The sequence below is a fragment of the Hyalella azteca genome, unplaced genomic scaffold (assembly GCF_000764305.2).
Source record: "Hyalella azteca isolate HAZT.00-mixed unplaced genomic scaffold, Hazt_2.0.2 contig12949, whole genome shotgun sequence".
Classification (NCBI taxonomy): Eukaryota; Metazoa; Arthropoda; class Malacostraca; order Amphipoda; family Hyalellidae; genus Hyalella; species Hyalella azteca.
The window spans coordinates 193,488-209,904 of record NW_025942889.1 but is presented as its reverse complement, the minus strand read 5'-3'; the positions used below and the strand labels follow the sequence as shown (position 1 = coordinate 209,904).

General features: G+C 38.7%; 2 protein-coding genes across 2 annotated transcripts in view; both read left to right on the top strand.

Annotated features, from left to right (window-relative positions):
* The first annotated feature begins 4,321 nt into the window (after positions 1-4,321).
* LOC108666366 (D-aspartate oxidase) lies at positions 4,322-9,711 on the top strand. The gene is made up of 8 exons (XM_018153221.2): positions 4,322-4,745; positions 5,159-5,222; positions 6,172-6,360; positions 6,648-6,744; positions 7,025-7,221; positions 7,991-8,108; positions 8,411-8,512; positions 8,859-9,711. Exons 1-8 carry the CDS (start codon positions 4,616-4,618, stop codon positions 8,964-8,966), a joined length of 1,005 nt encoding a protein of 334 aa, XP_018008710.1. The 5' UTR covers positions 4,322-4,615; the 3' UTR covers positions 8,967-9,711.
* A 1,272-nt stretch (positions 9,712-10,983) lies between these two features.
* Positions 10,984-16,417, top strand: part of LOC108666373 (protein DBF4 homolog B-like) — an 11,957-nt gene continuing 6,523 nt past the window's right edge. The window contains exon 1 of the mRNA XM_018153231.2: positions 10,984-11,316. Within this exon, the coding sequence (XP_018008720.1) occupies positions 11,256-11,316 (61 nt within the window). The 5' untranslated portion in view covers positions 10,984-11,255. The remainder of the gene's footprint in view (positions 11,317-16,417) is intronic.

Here is a 16,417-nt window from a genome sequence, read left to right as displayed (position 1 = left end):
GATCAATTCTTCTAAACTCATCACTGAAATACCTGCACTCCTCACTGAATACTTGCTTTGTTTATCAAAGGTACCTCCAACCTCACAAGAACTTAAGTTGTATCGATAATTTATATCAGGTAACGGGTTCAGGCGGCCGCGGTATTGAAACGCTTTTAAGATTGCCATGAACCCAAGAATTTTTAAATAATTAATATTTCATATGAAACTAAATGTCACATCCATTCGATACTGGAGACGTGCATTCCATTAGCATTACGTTAGATCAATATTTTTAATGCAAGAGATTAAGAATTATCAGTTGGTCTAAATACCGACTGCCAGTTAACGAGCATCAAAAATGTTCAATTTATAAATTATTCATAACCTCAAATTGTCCAGCATACCTTGAATTGTCAACTCCTTATGCATACAATTAACCAATTATGGAAAGGAGAACAGCAAAAGACGGAGAGATACTAAAACCGCTGGTCGCTTTCAAGAGACGTTAGTATAAATAATGCAACACACCACAATGCCACCCCTTCACTAGGCCACCTCCAGGGCGGCCCCGTGGTTACGGCAGGGTGGCCCAGTGGTTAAAAGCTCAGAGTACCAAGATTGGAGAGAGGCGCGTGTTCGATCCCAGCGCTGTGCGCCAGTTTCTGGTCAGAATCGGCAAGGAGGCCGGGCGGTTGAGCACAGCAGAATTGGAGCACTGAGTTGTGTTTTCGAGACCACATCAAGCTGTGAATGTTCTGCGATGATAAGAATCGGCGACAGGCCTAGGCCTACGGCCTAATAAACGCTGAAATCGCTATTATTATTATTATTATTATCAGCTCGAAAGCTCGAGACCGAGAAGAAAAGCTAGGGGTACTCTGCTTAAATAACCATTTAACCTACAACTGGGACCCAGCGTCCGCATTGCGGGGTCAGGGGTTCTGGGAATAATAGTCCCATGGCAAGACCCATGGGACTTGCGACGTGTTGAGGCATGCGTTAGCATACTTCTAGGAGAGGAGAAGAATTTTCTAAATGCCATGGTATTTTGTCGGAAAGGAAAATGATTAGTTAAGCGCTCGTTAGGTCTCACGCAGAGCTCCTGGCTCAAACAACTACATTGAGGTGAAATAATAGGAATAAAACTGCAGTGTCAGCGTTGAAGATTGAGCTATGTTTGACCTCTAACCTATCCATGGCATCACATAATTATATAAGCAAGCATGACTTCGAACTCAGGACTCTCCGCTCTAATTCTTCTGTTCTTAACCACGAAGAAACCGTAATGATGTCGCGCGACTAGAATTTTTCCAACTAGCTGCGGGTCTCGAACCCCTACCTCTCTGCTCCAACTTCATAGTCTACATTCTCAGGTGAATAGTGCAGTGAATATTTTAGTATTTAAGATATTTCGTTTCAAATATCCCCGAGTTAAAATTTAAGCACTAATCCATGAAAGAACATTTTTCCCAGTGCACAATAGATCACTTGTATCGTTGTTCACTGTGAATTTACGAAATTGCGTCATATTATCATTGGCGATAGTATTTTTACGCCCACAAATGAACACTTGGCAATTATCTCATACAAATTTTGTCAAAGATGTTATTACCAATGTTTATGGCTGTGCGAAATAAATATAGTGACTGCAAGTAAGTCGCGCAGTCAGACCCAAACGTACCATTCGTATTATAGTCACATGCATTCTCGACCCTTGATCAAACCTTCAGGAGCACTCGTGTAGGTCGTGTTCTCGTGTGGGAAAAAGATAACAAAACTTTCTTTATCAGATTTCAATACTAAGCAAGTAAGCATTGCAAGCTTGCAATGCATGTCTCAGTATGCCGGCTGCATTCACGGGAAGAGTGCGATGTTTGTGTTCGTATTAGCAGTGAATTGTGATTGGTTTCATCTTGTATTGCACTGTTTCTCTCCTATTTTCTAGCGCATCGCATATGGAACATGGTCTCAAATCGGTCAGGCATCAACGTAGTTCATAGAGATGCTCGCATATCAGCTATATGGTGATAATATAAACTGATATCTCTGATAAATTTCTTGTTACATTGTCATAAATTTACCACGACGCACGTACCCTAGCTGAGCTTTGCCGTAGTTGGGCCTCTGGCATTCATTCACTTGGTAGGTTGACCCAACTTGACGCAAGTGAAATGCCGTTTGAATTTTTCATCGGTACTGCAACTTTTTATTGGCAAACGCCTCCTGCTATAATGAAGTATATAAACTTTGAACTTTTTGCATAAACAGAAACCGTGAAAATTACTTCTACATATTGCCGTTCAAGTAGTGAAGGATTTTTATATTGTTTTGACGTGAAAGTTTATTAATATTTATTCCCAACTCATTGCTGTAAGGCGCATTTCATAATGAGCCTCCCTGGTTCCATCCCAGCTCTGTGCGCCAGTTTCTGGTCAGAATCGGCGAGGAGGCCGGGCCGTGAGTCGCGAGTTCGTGACTGCAAAATGCTCTGATGATACGAATCGGCGACAGACCTACGGCCTGCTAATCGTTGAAACCGCTATAATTATTATTCTAAACATATTAATGCAAACGGGGTGTGCTGGTCCCCTGTGACTAGTCTTGCTGATGGAATGAAATATAAACAGAAGCTGATAAATATCTTTATTTGAGACTCCGTCGGAACAACGATGAAGAAAATTTTTATCGGTTCTCCATAAAACCCGCCGTTTTTTCTAACTCGTCGAGCGAAATCTACTTGGAAATGTAAGGTGTGTGGCCAGTAAAATTAACTTTATTGAAAAATGAGATTACTATTTGGTCTAATATTGGTTTCCAGTAGAGGAGTTTTTTCTTCCCTACAGCAGGTATACTGTACTGAGGAGCTCGCCGGTACACGTCTTTAGGGGCGAGCTTTGCATGGGGCTTCTTTCTGTTTCGTCTGGAGAAGTGCTTCACGACATCGCAATGTGTGCTCTGGTGCATGAGGAAACTTCGGTGCAGACTGCGCTATACAGTTGGCATCGAACCCTTGAAAAACTGTTAGCCACAAATAAATGAAATTTTATAAAACAGCTAAATCACATTTGATATATCTAAAATCGTTCATCCTTCGATTGTGATTATCAATCTTAATTTCTTTCATCTTACTGCACGCATAGTTTCCTATAAATAATATAAACCTGTAATTTTAATCGTGTGCATGACATGGGATCGAATATTAAGGTAGAGTATTGCCTCAATCAGAAAATTACTAAGATTTCAGTAGCAAAATAAATTCTACATATTTTTTCTGGAAACATTTCGAATTCTACATAAACTAATTGTGGCCCAGTGGTTACAGTTCAGAGTACCAAGATTCGAGCAGAGAGGTGCAGGTTCCATCCCAGCTCTGTGAGCCAGTTTCTGGTCAGAATCTGGCCGGTTCACGTCTTTATAGGGGCGAGCTTGGCACGGGGCGTCTTTCTGTTTCGTCTGGATAAGTGGTTCGTAACATCGCAATGTGTACTCTGGTGCATGAAGAAACTTCGGTGCCGACTGCGCTACACAGTTGAAAAACTGTTAGCCAAAAATAAATGAAATTTCAGTAGCAAAATAAATTCTACATATTTTTTCTGGAAACATTTCGAATCCACTCTTTCATCAGTTCATGAAGCGCCGGTGCTCCATATTTAAGGCTTTAGGAATCCTTTCATGTTTTTAAACGAAAACTTGGCCTATAAGACGACTATAGTTTCAGCTTGCTTGATTTATTTAACAGATATTTCTTTGTTTTATTTTACCTGCCTATAGTCAATATATGTTAAAAACGGCTAAGCCTGGCAACGCCGATAACAAACTTGATTATTCCAGTAATTTTTAATTCTGTTATCCCAAATCACGTCATCCCCTTGAGCCATAATCCCATTAATAATAGAGCTTATGTACGCATTCTAATTAAATGGAGACCGTTTCAAACCTACATTGTTTATAAAAGATAGAAAAGATGAAAAAACATTTAGCATATTTTAAATTATATTTGTTCATATCAATTGAATGTGATTTTTTACTCAATCCTTTCCCTTTCTCATACAAGGAATGAAATTTCAGTTTCATGTAATACCCCGACCCGATAAGCATCCCGACTAGAACCACTATTAGCGGTGTCAGGTTTCAGAAACACAAACCCTAACACACGAACAAACTCTCAAAATTAAACAAAAGATAAGTTCTGTCATATGTATTTGGTTTTAATAATTTAGTGTTGAATCATGCATTTTTTTAATTGATGATGGATGATAGAACAGGTCTTTGAAATATTACTATTGAAATTGTAAATTTTTTTATCTTTAAGCGATTAAATTTTTGCTTAATCAGAAGTTTAGTTGCGCTTACATGCATGGAAGGACGCATTCCAATTATTTCTTCATTTTTTTCAGGAGATGACGCTGCTGCAAATTATCAGGAAAAGGGTTTGTGTTTAATTACCTATCCGTTTGCAGGAAAAAGGTCTGTGATGATACGAAAACTAGTACATGATCATGATTATCACTATCGAATACATTAGAATAATATAATTTGACACAAAAGGTTATCGATCTAATTGTTTTGGCTGTTAGCTATTGGAAGTGAACACGTTTATAGGATAGTGTCGCGTTTTAATAAACTGAATACCATGCGACCTACTCGCGTCGTGGTGGTCGGTGCTGGAGTGGCAGGGCTGAGCTCTGCCGTCGCTGTGCTCGAGCAGCTGCCTCACTGCAGCGTGACTGTCATCAGTGATTCATTCAGCCCCGACACTACAGGTTTGCATGCATTTATTGGCACTTATATGCTCATACAATTATATTACATTGGTTCATTTAATATCCCTTACAAAATGCTTCAAAGTTAAATTACTTACACACTGCTTAGAACTAATTGCAGTTCTAAGCAGTAGAAATGCTTAGAAGAATTGCAGTTCTAAGCAGTATATGAGTAAATTAGTTTGAAACATTATGCATGCGATGCTAAATGAACCAATGTGATGTATACCAGCTGGAATTATTTTTGCAGCATATTCAATAAAAAGCAAAAGATTGATCATGCACAACACACAATTTTTCTACCAGATTTTCCAGTGTTTAATTAACATAGCCTATCATCTTGTTGATGGTGTTAGTAGGTCTTATGTACGCTGTTCATTGTTATCTTATATTTCCTCCATCCGTGTGGCCAGGTGATGTCGCTGCTGGTCTCTGGGAGCCTTTCCTCGTCGGCAACAGCAACGAGAAAGACATCCTGTTAGTATGAGTATGCCATCTATGTTTTTACTTAGTTTAACAATTGAGTGAACATGAGTTCGAACTGTTTTAAATGTCGAGAAGATCGAATTGGCTGGAATAACGTTGTGTCTTGTATTCAATGCTACAAGCCATCCAGCTTGGAAAATATTCTTTCATATTATACTGTCATGCACTTATAGTAACACTGAAACACGATTTGAATCACAGCCAATTGCTATTTACTACCTCTAGAGTCCTGTTCACAGTGCTATATTCAATACTTCCAAATGAAATCCCTGCGTGGTTCGTTCAGTTTGAACCCACAAACTCGTTACCCTTGTAAGAAGATACGCGTGGCTTCTGTACTGGCAAGGGGCTGATTGCCGATGACTAGCCAGCGGCTGGCCGGAGCCAACATGCTTTGGCCGACCGCTGGCAATGTCTTTGCACTCACGCTCAGTCCAAACATAGAAGCCGTTTGAAGGAGCCACATCAGGAATTGGCAATTGCAGCTTGCATATTACATCCATTGTCCTGAAATCCCTCAAAAGATCCAAGAGACTGGCCGTCATCATTCGCTTCTCTAGTTTTCTTTCGCAAATACCAATCAAGAGGCTCATTATGGAGTTATTGCCGTGCCACTAAGTAAACAAAATTTATTCCGAATCGGGGAAACATTATCTAAAAAGCGTGCACTGTAAGGACAGCAGTTTATACAATTTTCTTCCTTCCGCAAAGTGACAAGAAGAAATGCAGGCCCTTATATCATTCGTGAGTGGAGTTACAGGCGCTAACCTCCTCCAAGAAATGCTTAGGAATCAGTTCAGTCACTCGACCTCACTGGCGGTGACGTGGACTCTTAATTTCGTCGATGTTCCAAGTACGTGCAAGCTTCATGCAGGCCTTTTATGCAGGCTTCAAAATACGAGTACATGACTTCTGACAAGGTTTTTCTTTGTCCTCACAGCAAGTGGGCGAAGGGGACGTGGGACCAATTCCACCAGTGGTTCCAGAGTGGGGAGGAATGGGGAGTGAGGATGGTGCCTGGACATACTTTCTCTGATAGTCCTTCACAAATTCCTTCCTGGAGTAACATTCCGGCGCAATTTCTGGAATATTCGATGAGTGAATGCCAACAAATTTCACCCTGCTATGTGTGAGTTTTTATTTGTCATGGCTTAGTTGAGACATAACGTTGACGACAAGGTCTTTGATTAATTCGAAAGAACTCTCATGGGGTTTTCAATTCTCATTGAATTGTTTTTCGCTTAGAAAAATATAATCTGTGTTCGATTGTTCACTCTCATTACCATTAACATAAGTACGATAAGATCGTTATGTTTTAATATGAGAATAAGATCGTTATGTTGTTATGCAACGATATGTCATGTTGTAACGATAAGATCGTTATGTTGTTTATGTTTTAATTTATTTCTTCTGAAGGTTTGGATATTCCTTCACTACGTGGGTTGCCCAGCCGTCTATATTTTTACCGAAATTGAAAGCCATAGTCGAAGAGAAGGGTGGCAAGATAATAAACGTAAGTAATTTAATAGCTAAATAAAAAGAGAAAACCTGAAACTTAGAATCATTGTTATAAATATTCAGTGCCTAACTTTCTTCAACTTTAAAGTAATTTACACAATTTTTTTAATTCACTTGGGATTGGTGGCTGGAAGATTCAGTATAAGGTCTACGTATCTCACACATGCAAATATATTTCTTTTCGCGATATGGCATAGTCAATTAAATTAGAAATTATTCTAATTAATATTATTATTATTATTAATTTTAAATTAGAAATATTACTTCCTTCGCAGCGCCGCCTGAAATCTCTGGACGAAGCCGCTCCTGACGCGGATGTTGTTGTGAACTGCAGCGGGATCGGGGCCCGGGTGCTGGTGCCGGACCTCTCGGTGGTCCCTGTGAGAGGGCAGGTCGTGCGGGTACGCGCCCCTTGGGTCACTTCCTTCCTTATTGATGAAAGTAAATCTACTCACGCCTACATCATACCCAAGTAATTATAGTTCAGTCAATCTATTAACTGTAGCTGTTCTTTAACTCTGCATTTATAGCTATTATATTAAGCTATTATATTGCTATTCTTTCACTCTTTCGCTGAAACGCTATTCTGAAGTGATCTGTAGGCACGCTGATGTTCTGATGTTGTGCAATTCACTGTTGATGTTTTGGAATTCACAGAAAAATATTGAATTGTAGATCGAAATATTGATAATTAATCATTTACAAAAAGGAAGAGCTCTGCAGAAAATTCTGTAACTTAGTATAAAAGTAGACATAACAGCTGCAATTTAAAGAAAAATAAATAAAAAGACGATCAAAACTCGTTACACGTTTGCAGAAGCCATCAATTACAGCTCCATTAAATGTCAAGAGAAGAGAATTTAAATGTTAACTTCTATAGAGAATCTTTAGAAGTGAAGTAGAATTTAGAGCAATTCTATCTACAAAGAATTTTTAATAGTTCTGTATTTTTTCGTGAGAAGAGAATTTAAATATTCACTTCTAAAGAGGATCCAAATTATCTCACATTTTATCTTTCAATAGCCCATACTAAGCATTCGATAATGTTCGTTATGAGAAGTACAAACCCTTGCTATACCACCCCTTAGTCCCCCAACGTAATTTCCTACTTTTCATTATTGCAGACCAATCGTAACTTTTGAGAATGATGAAGGCCAATAATGTGGCAGATTTTCATTATTGAAGACTAATTGTTAATTGTTGAGAATGCGGTAGGCTAATAAAGTGTCTGGTCAATGCAGTACAGACTGCGTGGTGCTCGGAGGCACGCTGGACGAGGGCGAATGGGACTTGACTGTGAACGCCGACACCGCGCGGCAGATCTTGAAGCGATGCTGTGAGCTTGATCCCTCGCTCAAGGTTCGAACTCCACACAACCCTGATAGATGCCTAGAAAATTTGGCTGCCTGGTACTGCATTACAATTAAATATTAACACTTCATACAGGTTTTTCATAATGTGTTATAGCTCGCATTAAACAGAATCCGCACTTATGTAATTTTTATTGTCGTAATATGATTTTAATTTAAGTTGGCACCCGTGAATACACGAAGTTTGATAAAAAATGCAAGTAAATTGTCAATAAAGGTAAATAAAGAAATACCTTATCGTTGCGATTGTGTTTGGGAATGTGAGAATCTGTTAATAACGTCCGTGACCAGGACGCGGAGGTGCTGGGCAGCGCCGTGGGCCTGCGCCCCTACAGGAAGGCGGGAGTGCGGCTCGAGGAAGACGTTGTGATGACTTCCGGCCGCGCGGTGCCGGTGAGCAAAACTATGACCACGCGCGGTATTAGGTCTACAGCTAGCATTTCCTAGTTTGTGTTGCAGTAGCGATTAGATGATTATGACGTGTAGATGGTACGTAACTCATATTTTAACCAAAATACTATTTGCTTCATTAATTCGCTAATATAATTGATAAAGGAAATCGGATTATCGGGATTAAACATATGTTATGAATCGTTTGATGGCAAAATGGGACTGACATGTTTATACTTATAGGACAAAATTTGATTAAATTTTACATTCAAATCATTAGTAATAGGAATGCTCAAGAATAATGTGCCAGAATAGTTTCACATGAGTCTGACGTAAGTTTATTCTGAAGGTGATACACAACTACGGACACTCCGGCTGTGGGGTGACGCTCATGTGGGGATGCGCCAGAGACGTCGCGTCCAGGGTGGCGACATTAGTGATGAAGGCCGCGCTATGATGTGTGATGACCGAGATTTCTTAGCGCTTGAGTTATGATCAAAGGGCCTTGCAGTAAATTTGGTTCTGTCCTGTGTCGTTTTAATTAAAGGTCTTCTTCGCTGAATTGCTTGAAGGCGTCTATAAGGAATTTTTCCTAGCTTGTACATTTAATAATTTTAATTGGGTAAGGCGTCGCATCATTAAACTGACGCTTTCTTTATACCCCTTATTTACTCTAACAAACTATCTGTCGATGGTTATAAACATAAATTGCAGATATAGAAGAAATTCCAAATTCTCTGTATGAGTTTGTTAATGCAGCCAATTAGAGTTTGTGGGTTCAGACAACATGAGATTTGGGTTCGGCTAACGAAAAAGCAACAATACAATAATGTATAAACTTACTTACGCAGCTTGTCAAAAGAAATTTTAATAATATCAATAATATATCATGATTACCAATAATTTAAGTGGACAATCAAATAGCATCCCTCACTGAAAATATAGCAATAAGGAGCATATGTTCAGTCTTGAAATACCTAAAACCTTCCGGACCAGGCTATCATTATCAGTTATGGAAACAACAATCAGGGAACAATTGACAGTTATGGAAATATCAGGTTCAAAAGGCCGGTTACTTTGTGGAATCAAGTCACGAAAAGTTCTATTCCATAATAAGGGCTTAGGGTTTGCTTATTTTGCCCATTCATCACAACATTTCTTTGTACGAGTGCTGATCAAAATATATTTAGATGCACCAAATATTGTGTTTAGCCCGAAACTATATTAGCATTTAGTTGTCGGTAATATTAGTGCAATCAGCAACACTAAACCACCGGCCAACGGTGAGCATTGAAACGACTAGTTGTTTGTTTTGTAGCTGCCTCGCTGTACTGTATAAGCTGGCTGCTTGCCTTACTCCCTTGTTCGTCGAAGCCATGAGCTGCGTACCCTACATGTGCACGCAGTGGCGCGGCTTTGCTTCTTGCACTCCCACCGCCCCCTGATCCTCCCCTGTGTTATAACCGCCGCAACACCAAAACATTACCATCACTGGCATCACCACCACCAGAGCGCTCAATCTCCTAGCAGCAGCAGCAGCCAGTAGAGGGGTTTTTGCTTTAGCTCTCTTTCATTCCGTCTGGCTGTTCTTACATGAAACAAGTATATTTGCACATGGACGGCCAAACTCAAAGCCCATAGGTTTGAGTAGTATAGTTGTTCTACAATTGCAATGCTTTTCATTCACATAGGCAATATTTATATTACATGCTCACCCGGAGCACATGTTATCTAATCAATTAATACGGTTCGTAATTTTATAGTCCAATAAACCCTTTAATTTAGTAGCTTCAAAACTCCGTAAAATTCGTTATGATTCCAAAACTAGTTACTAATTTCTGTTATTAAAAGTGTCAGATAGTCCTTATATATGCGTTGCAATAATCATTACTTTTAACCATTTGCGAATGAAAATTCAACTTGCACAATAATTCTATTCAAACTCATTGCTGAACATACATGTTGTTTTGGTTTGCACCCACAACATTACACATTATGTTGCGGATGAAACTTTCACACAGCTTGTATTCCATTGAGAGTACACGTTATTGTTGTTATTGCGTATGACTTTCGTTCATAACGTCTAAGTAGTTAATTGAAATTCGTTTATCATGCACCTCACATTTTTATATGAAAATCTGTTAAATATTTTGCATATGCTTAAAGGATAGCACGATTGGCGTCATGCCAATCAAATTTTTCTATTTGAATCTCATATATTATCACGTAATTCGTTGATAAACACCCTCTTAAATTATACAAATTTTCATAAAATCATATTAATAGCCAAATTAATCTACTACTCATGCATTATGTGATCGCTGTGTTATTAGACATCTGTTTTTACATTAATAACTCACTAGATGGCATTGTCGTTCTGTTGTAACTACGACAAACTAGAGTGGTTCGAGGCTTCGCCGTAGCTTTGACAGCTAAAGTTTACCAACAGATGGCAGTAATGGTTTAGACCTCAGTGAGTGTGGTTGGTGCGTGAGAGATTAGTGCTGTTTACGAAGTTTTCTATTTTATCGTCTTAGATTCGCAGTAACGATAAAAATATATTAATACTATAAACAAGTGTTACCTTTGTAAATTTGCCATCCAATTTAATCTACTATATCAGCAAGTTTGACTGAAGTAAAGAACTAGTTGCTGTATCAAATGTGGCCGCTCTTTCTCTAGCTACGTTTACCAATGTGCGAGACACTGGCTTTGCCTCTACCTCAGGCGCACTCTAGAGCGGACCATGGTTTCTCCTTCTAAAAAGAAGTCTGTGCGAACAAAAGCAACGAGCCGCAGCAAGAGAAGTAAGTTTATATCGAGGATCGTGAGTGGCTGATGTACCTTGTTTGTACATGTCATACATTCCGTATTTGTGCCTTGGCAAGTTGGCCCTTGAGGTTTGTAAGATTGTAGGTAGGCTACCTACTTGAAGTTGAAGACTTGAAGGCTTGAGAAACATGACCCAAGTTGAGGTTTGAGGGTTTACTGAATTCAGATAGTGAATAAAATAATCATGGTGGATCCAGGTGGAATTTTGTTGAGGTAATGAATGAAATAAAAACCAGGTATGGGAGCTTAAGCTTTTTAATTATTTGCTTATCCTCTTTTTAGACTGAAGTGAAGGTGAAGCAAAGTACTCAAATTTTTCATTTTAAAATAATGTTTAATAGAACATAGCTATGAACAAAGCAATGTGGAATATCAAGTAGAAATTTCCCAGAAATGACAAGTTATTGTAGTCATTTTATGGACAATTTAAAAAAAATTGCAGGCAAAAATGTATTGTTTTTCAAAATTTTTATAACAGTTAACAGTACGAGTGCCATAAAAATGGTACAATTTACTGCAAGTAGGCAAGACAGGCAATATTGTCTACTATACAAAATTTTCATTCAATTTGAGTAGTATAGAAACTGGATTCTTTATATTTTATAATAGGATTCTCCAACTACAATATTACCTAGATCATAGTCTAGTCATAGTGGCAATGGCAGAGCAGCAACTTTTTAGACTTTTCCTAAAGGCTCAAGTTCATTTTTGAATCCTATAAGTAGACCATGAAAGTATCTCAGATACCAGCATTATCATACATAATAAATTGAATAAAATTATGAGTAGATGAGGAAATTAAAAATGAACTGATTCTAAAAAATCATAGGTTTGCCACTATAACCTGGATCCTATCCCAGTAAGACTAGTCAGAGCTGCATGTTGCCATAGCAAAATGTTTCTATAACTTGTTTGAATGCAGCCAGAAGGGATTTGTAATTTTGTAAAAAAAAAAAACTTTAAGAAATGTGTAAACAATCAAATACATAATATACTATGTTGATTTTAACCCTTTCATAACTGATGGGTCTTCTTGGTAACTGGTCACTAGCTATGCATAGTATTGACAACTTTTAATGTATCTGAGATCTAAGGGTTAAATGAGTTATTATTTCAGATGGAATTATAAAATTGCCATGAAACTTTATTATAAAATTGCCATGAAACTTTATGGGCGGAATTTGCTTATTGTAGCGTGCCAATTTTTTCCGCTCTGTTAGTTTTAAGTCACCGCAATTCTCCAACTATGACTGAAGATGAAAAGTATAAGAACGCATCTTTCGTAGGTTGTGTGGATCATTAGACTGTAACTTTGCTCCACTTGATTGAACTCTTGTCATTAAATTTTTGTTAGTACTCTCGCTTGCTGTAATTGTATTTCCATTCTATGACCACCGTGTAAGCCTCTTGTAATCAAACATTAAGGGGAGCGTCTGATGCAAATTTTATCTTGGTTATTTACATATGGATTGCTTTGAAACTTGGTACACATATGTAATAGAAAAATAGGATGTTTTTGTTTGAGTCAATTAGAAAAAAGGAAAAGAAAACATGAAATTTTAGAAAGCAGCCAAAAGGGATAGGTACCATAGAAAGCTATCTCCTCCTCTCCTCCCAGGATTTTCAAGCTTAAACATTGAGATGCATATCATTTGATGCGTAAAAACCATATCTAGATATTTGCCATGGCTTTTTTTTTAAATTCTAATTTTTATGGGTGGGAGGGTCATTTTTTTGTAAATTTTGCAATTTTCCCTCCCACCCCCCTATTTTTTTATTGCATTTTCTCATTTATGGAAAAAAGCGCTATTGTGCTCGTCATATCTGTCCAGCTGTCTGTCGTCCGTGACTTCACGTTTTCGTTGACGAGAAAATGTGCTCTCTGTTGATGTTGTTGTTTGTTGTGACCATCATGCTCGCCAGGGGGGGGGGAGGCTCTGGTGGTGGGCGGGGTAGCCAGCACCGGAAGAGGAGGGAGATGGGCAAAGGCAGGGAGGGTGGCCAGGAAAGCCACTGCCTCCATGGGGCTGTCCCACAGTGAGGAGACGCTGAGAGACTTGGGGAAGGCAGGGCAGGCAAAGAGGTGCTGAATGGACTGGAGGAGATCCCCGCACTCTGGGCAAGCAGAGCTAGGAGAGTGTCCAATCCTGGCAGAATAGGACACCAGGGAGCTGCAGTATCCTGAGCAGAGCTGCGATAATGTTGAGTGGTAGGGGCGAGGGAGTGAGGCCCTGTCTCTTATACACATCTAGATGTGTATAAGAGACAGAGTATGCTCTGCATGCTTCAAGTGTTTTAAAATGAAGTTTCATTCCCAGTGTCCCGAGTAGCCCCGTTCGACGGGGCTACTCGGGACACTCTTTTTTTGCTTCTGGCACCTTACGAATAGCATATGGAATTTTTTTGACAATGCCATTCAATAGCCCTCGCAAAGAGCTATAAAATGAGCCTAAACTTGTTTATGAAGTTATTAAGAAGTTAAGAAGTTATTAACAGTTATTAACAAAAAAATGCTCAAAACTGTCCCGAGTAGCCCTGGTTGACGGTATGCAAATGACAAATTTTAGGAAAGTGTCATAGTTTGCAAATGGGGGTGCAGCCTCCCAACGGGGGAACTTAGACCACCTAATGTCAGCCCTGATGGGGTAACATAGACCAGCTTGGAAATTGATTTAAAATTACCATATATATATAACATATTTCATGTTTGATACACCTATTAATGTTTTTTCTTTATGTTTCAGACTCTACAGGGTCTTATATATGGTAATTTTAACTTAATTTCCAAGCCGGTCAATATTACCCCTTCACGGCTGACATTAGGTGGTCTAAGTTCCCCCATTCGGGGGCGGCGCCCCCATTTGCAAACTATGACACTTTCCTCAAATTTTTCATTTGCATATGTAACTAGAAGAGTTCTACTACAATGCACCAAAACCTGGAGTTATTTGGAGTTATTTTACCAAAAAATAAAATTGATTTTACCACCCAGTCTAAGATACCCCACAAGCTGGGTTAACAAAGAGCATCACTTTTTTTTAAATTACATAAAAACTATGAGAGGCAGGAGCCAGCAATTTATGGTGAGTGAAGCTAGAGTATAGACCTGTATTTTGCATGTTTCAATTTAAATTTAATTTAGCTAGTAAAAAAATGGCATTAAAAAAAAGTAGTCTAAGTTACCCCATTTTACGGTATTGCTGATGCTGAAGTGAATTGTGATGGCGTGCATCTGTGTCTGAGTAATTCCAACAAAATGCTTGTCCATGCTAATGCTCAGATACCTTTGATTGATGGCCCAAAACAACATTCATCTGATATTTATAGCACTTGTTCAAATGACAAGGGTATTCCACCTGTGGTTGCTGATGAGCTTGGAGCTGATGATACTAGTATGCAAACCCTAATCCTTGGTCCAGTCTGTGAGTTCCCCATTCAAGAAGCACTTTCCAGGGACCCAGCTGCTTTGGTGGTGTTTAAGGAGACTAAAGAAACTCAACCCTGTGAGGAAGTTGCTCCCATTTCTTCCATTGATGCTAAGCCTACTTTTTTGTCATCAAATTGCACTACCATATTTTACAAAGAGATGAGCAGCCAGTCAAGCTCTGAAGCTGGACATTAAAGTTTGGATGGCAAGAAAAGCAGGAGATGTGTGCGACATTGAAAGAGAAACGGTTCTTCAGAGTTATAGCCATTTCAGGCTATGAAGATGAGCAGGCATGAAACTCTGAACAAGTATGCAAAGTGCCCTGCAAGAGATTTTTTGACAGGATTATCTAGGTTACTGTCAACCGGGGCTACTCGGGACGGTTTTGAGCGTTTTTTGTTAATAACTTCTTACGATGAAACATTTCATAAACAAGTTTAGGCTCATTTTATAGCTCTTTGCGAGGGCTATCGAATGGCANTTATGTAAATTCATAATGTGTCCCTCTACAAATCTTGAATGTTGTTATTCCTCAACCTTGTATGTTAGGGCCCGCAGGCAGAGACCCTTGATGTGTGAATGTAGCTAGTCATCTTGCTACAGTACCTCAATCAAAGGCAAAATGGTGGCCATTTCCACAAGATGAGGTATTGAGGTATTACAAGACATATATATAGTCAAATGGGGTAAGACAGGATTGCAGCCTTCATGGGGTAAGAAAGGACCAGCCCATGGTGTGCATTATAATTTCACTGAATTCAATTTGACAAAAGAATATGTTAGAACAATCATTGCCTGTCACTTCAGTGTTTGTGGCAACCATCTTCTGCAAATAATGAATTTCTGGCTAATTTTTAAAGAAAACCTATGTAAAGAAGGGTCACAAAATAGTTAATCCTGTTTGGGAAATAAGCTCTGTCTAATGAAAAAAAATTTTTGGCCAGGTTTTTGGATGTAGGCAGGTAACCTCAAGTAATAGGTAACTTTTGAGACATACCGTCAAACGGGGTAAAAAGGGATGGGTGGGGTAAATAGGGACACGCGTCCCACATTTCATAGAAATGTTGTAGCACCTAAACTAATCAAGATATTGCAAAACTAAAAATAGTGCCGTAAACTTCAACATTTTTACTATCTATTATGTATAAAGCTAATCAAGAAATCGAACATTTACTATCTCTAAAAAATTGCTAAAGAAAAGTGTGAAAAGTGCAATTTTGGAAAAGTACCTCTGCTAAGGTCTGGAGCAAAAAAAAATATTTGCTGTATTGAAAAATTTTACTTACATAAAAGTTGCACCCAGGTGTCAGCTTGAAAACGTAATTGACAGAATTTGCCTATCTCATTAAAAAAAATGGCAGCCATTTCCGCTGGACGGGGTAAAAAGGGACATCCCCCTGGGGTAATTAGGGACACCCTTAAAAATGCATTTACATTAGAACCTCAGTTAGCAAAGGCTCCAGTTAACAAGAAAATTGATTAACAACAAAGAATTTTGATTACATTTACCTTGCTCAGCGAAAAAATTCACTTATAAAAAAATTAGTGCATCATTGGTTGTCACAAAATTGTACATAGAATACTATATATATAATTGTGCACCGGGCATCATAGAATGAAAAGTAATTGACCTAAACTATGATTTATTT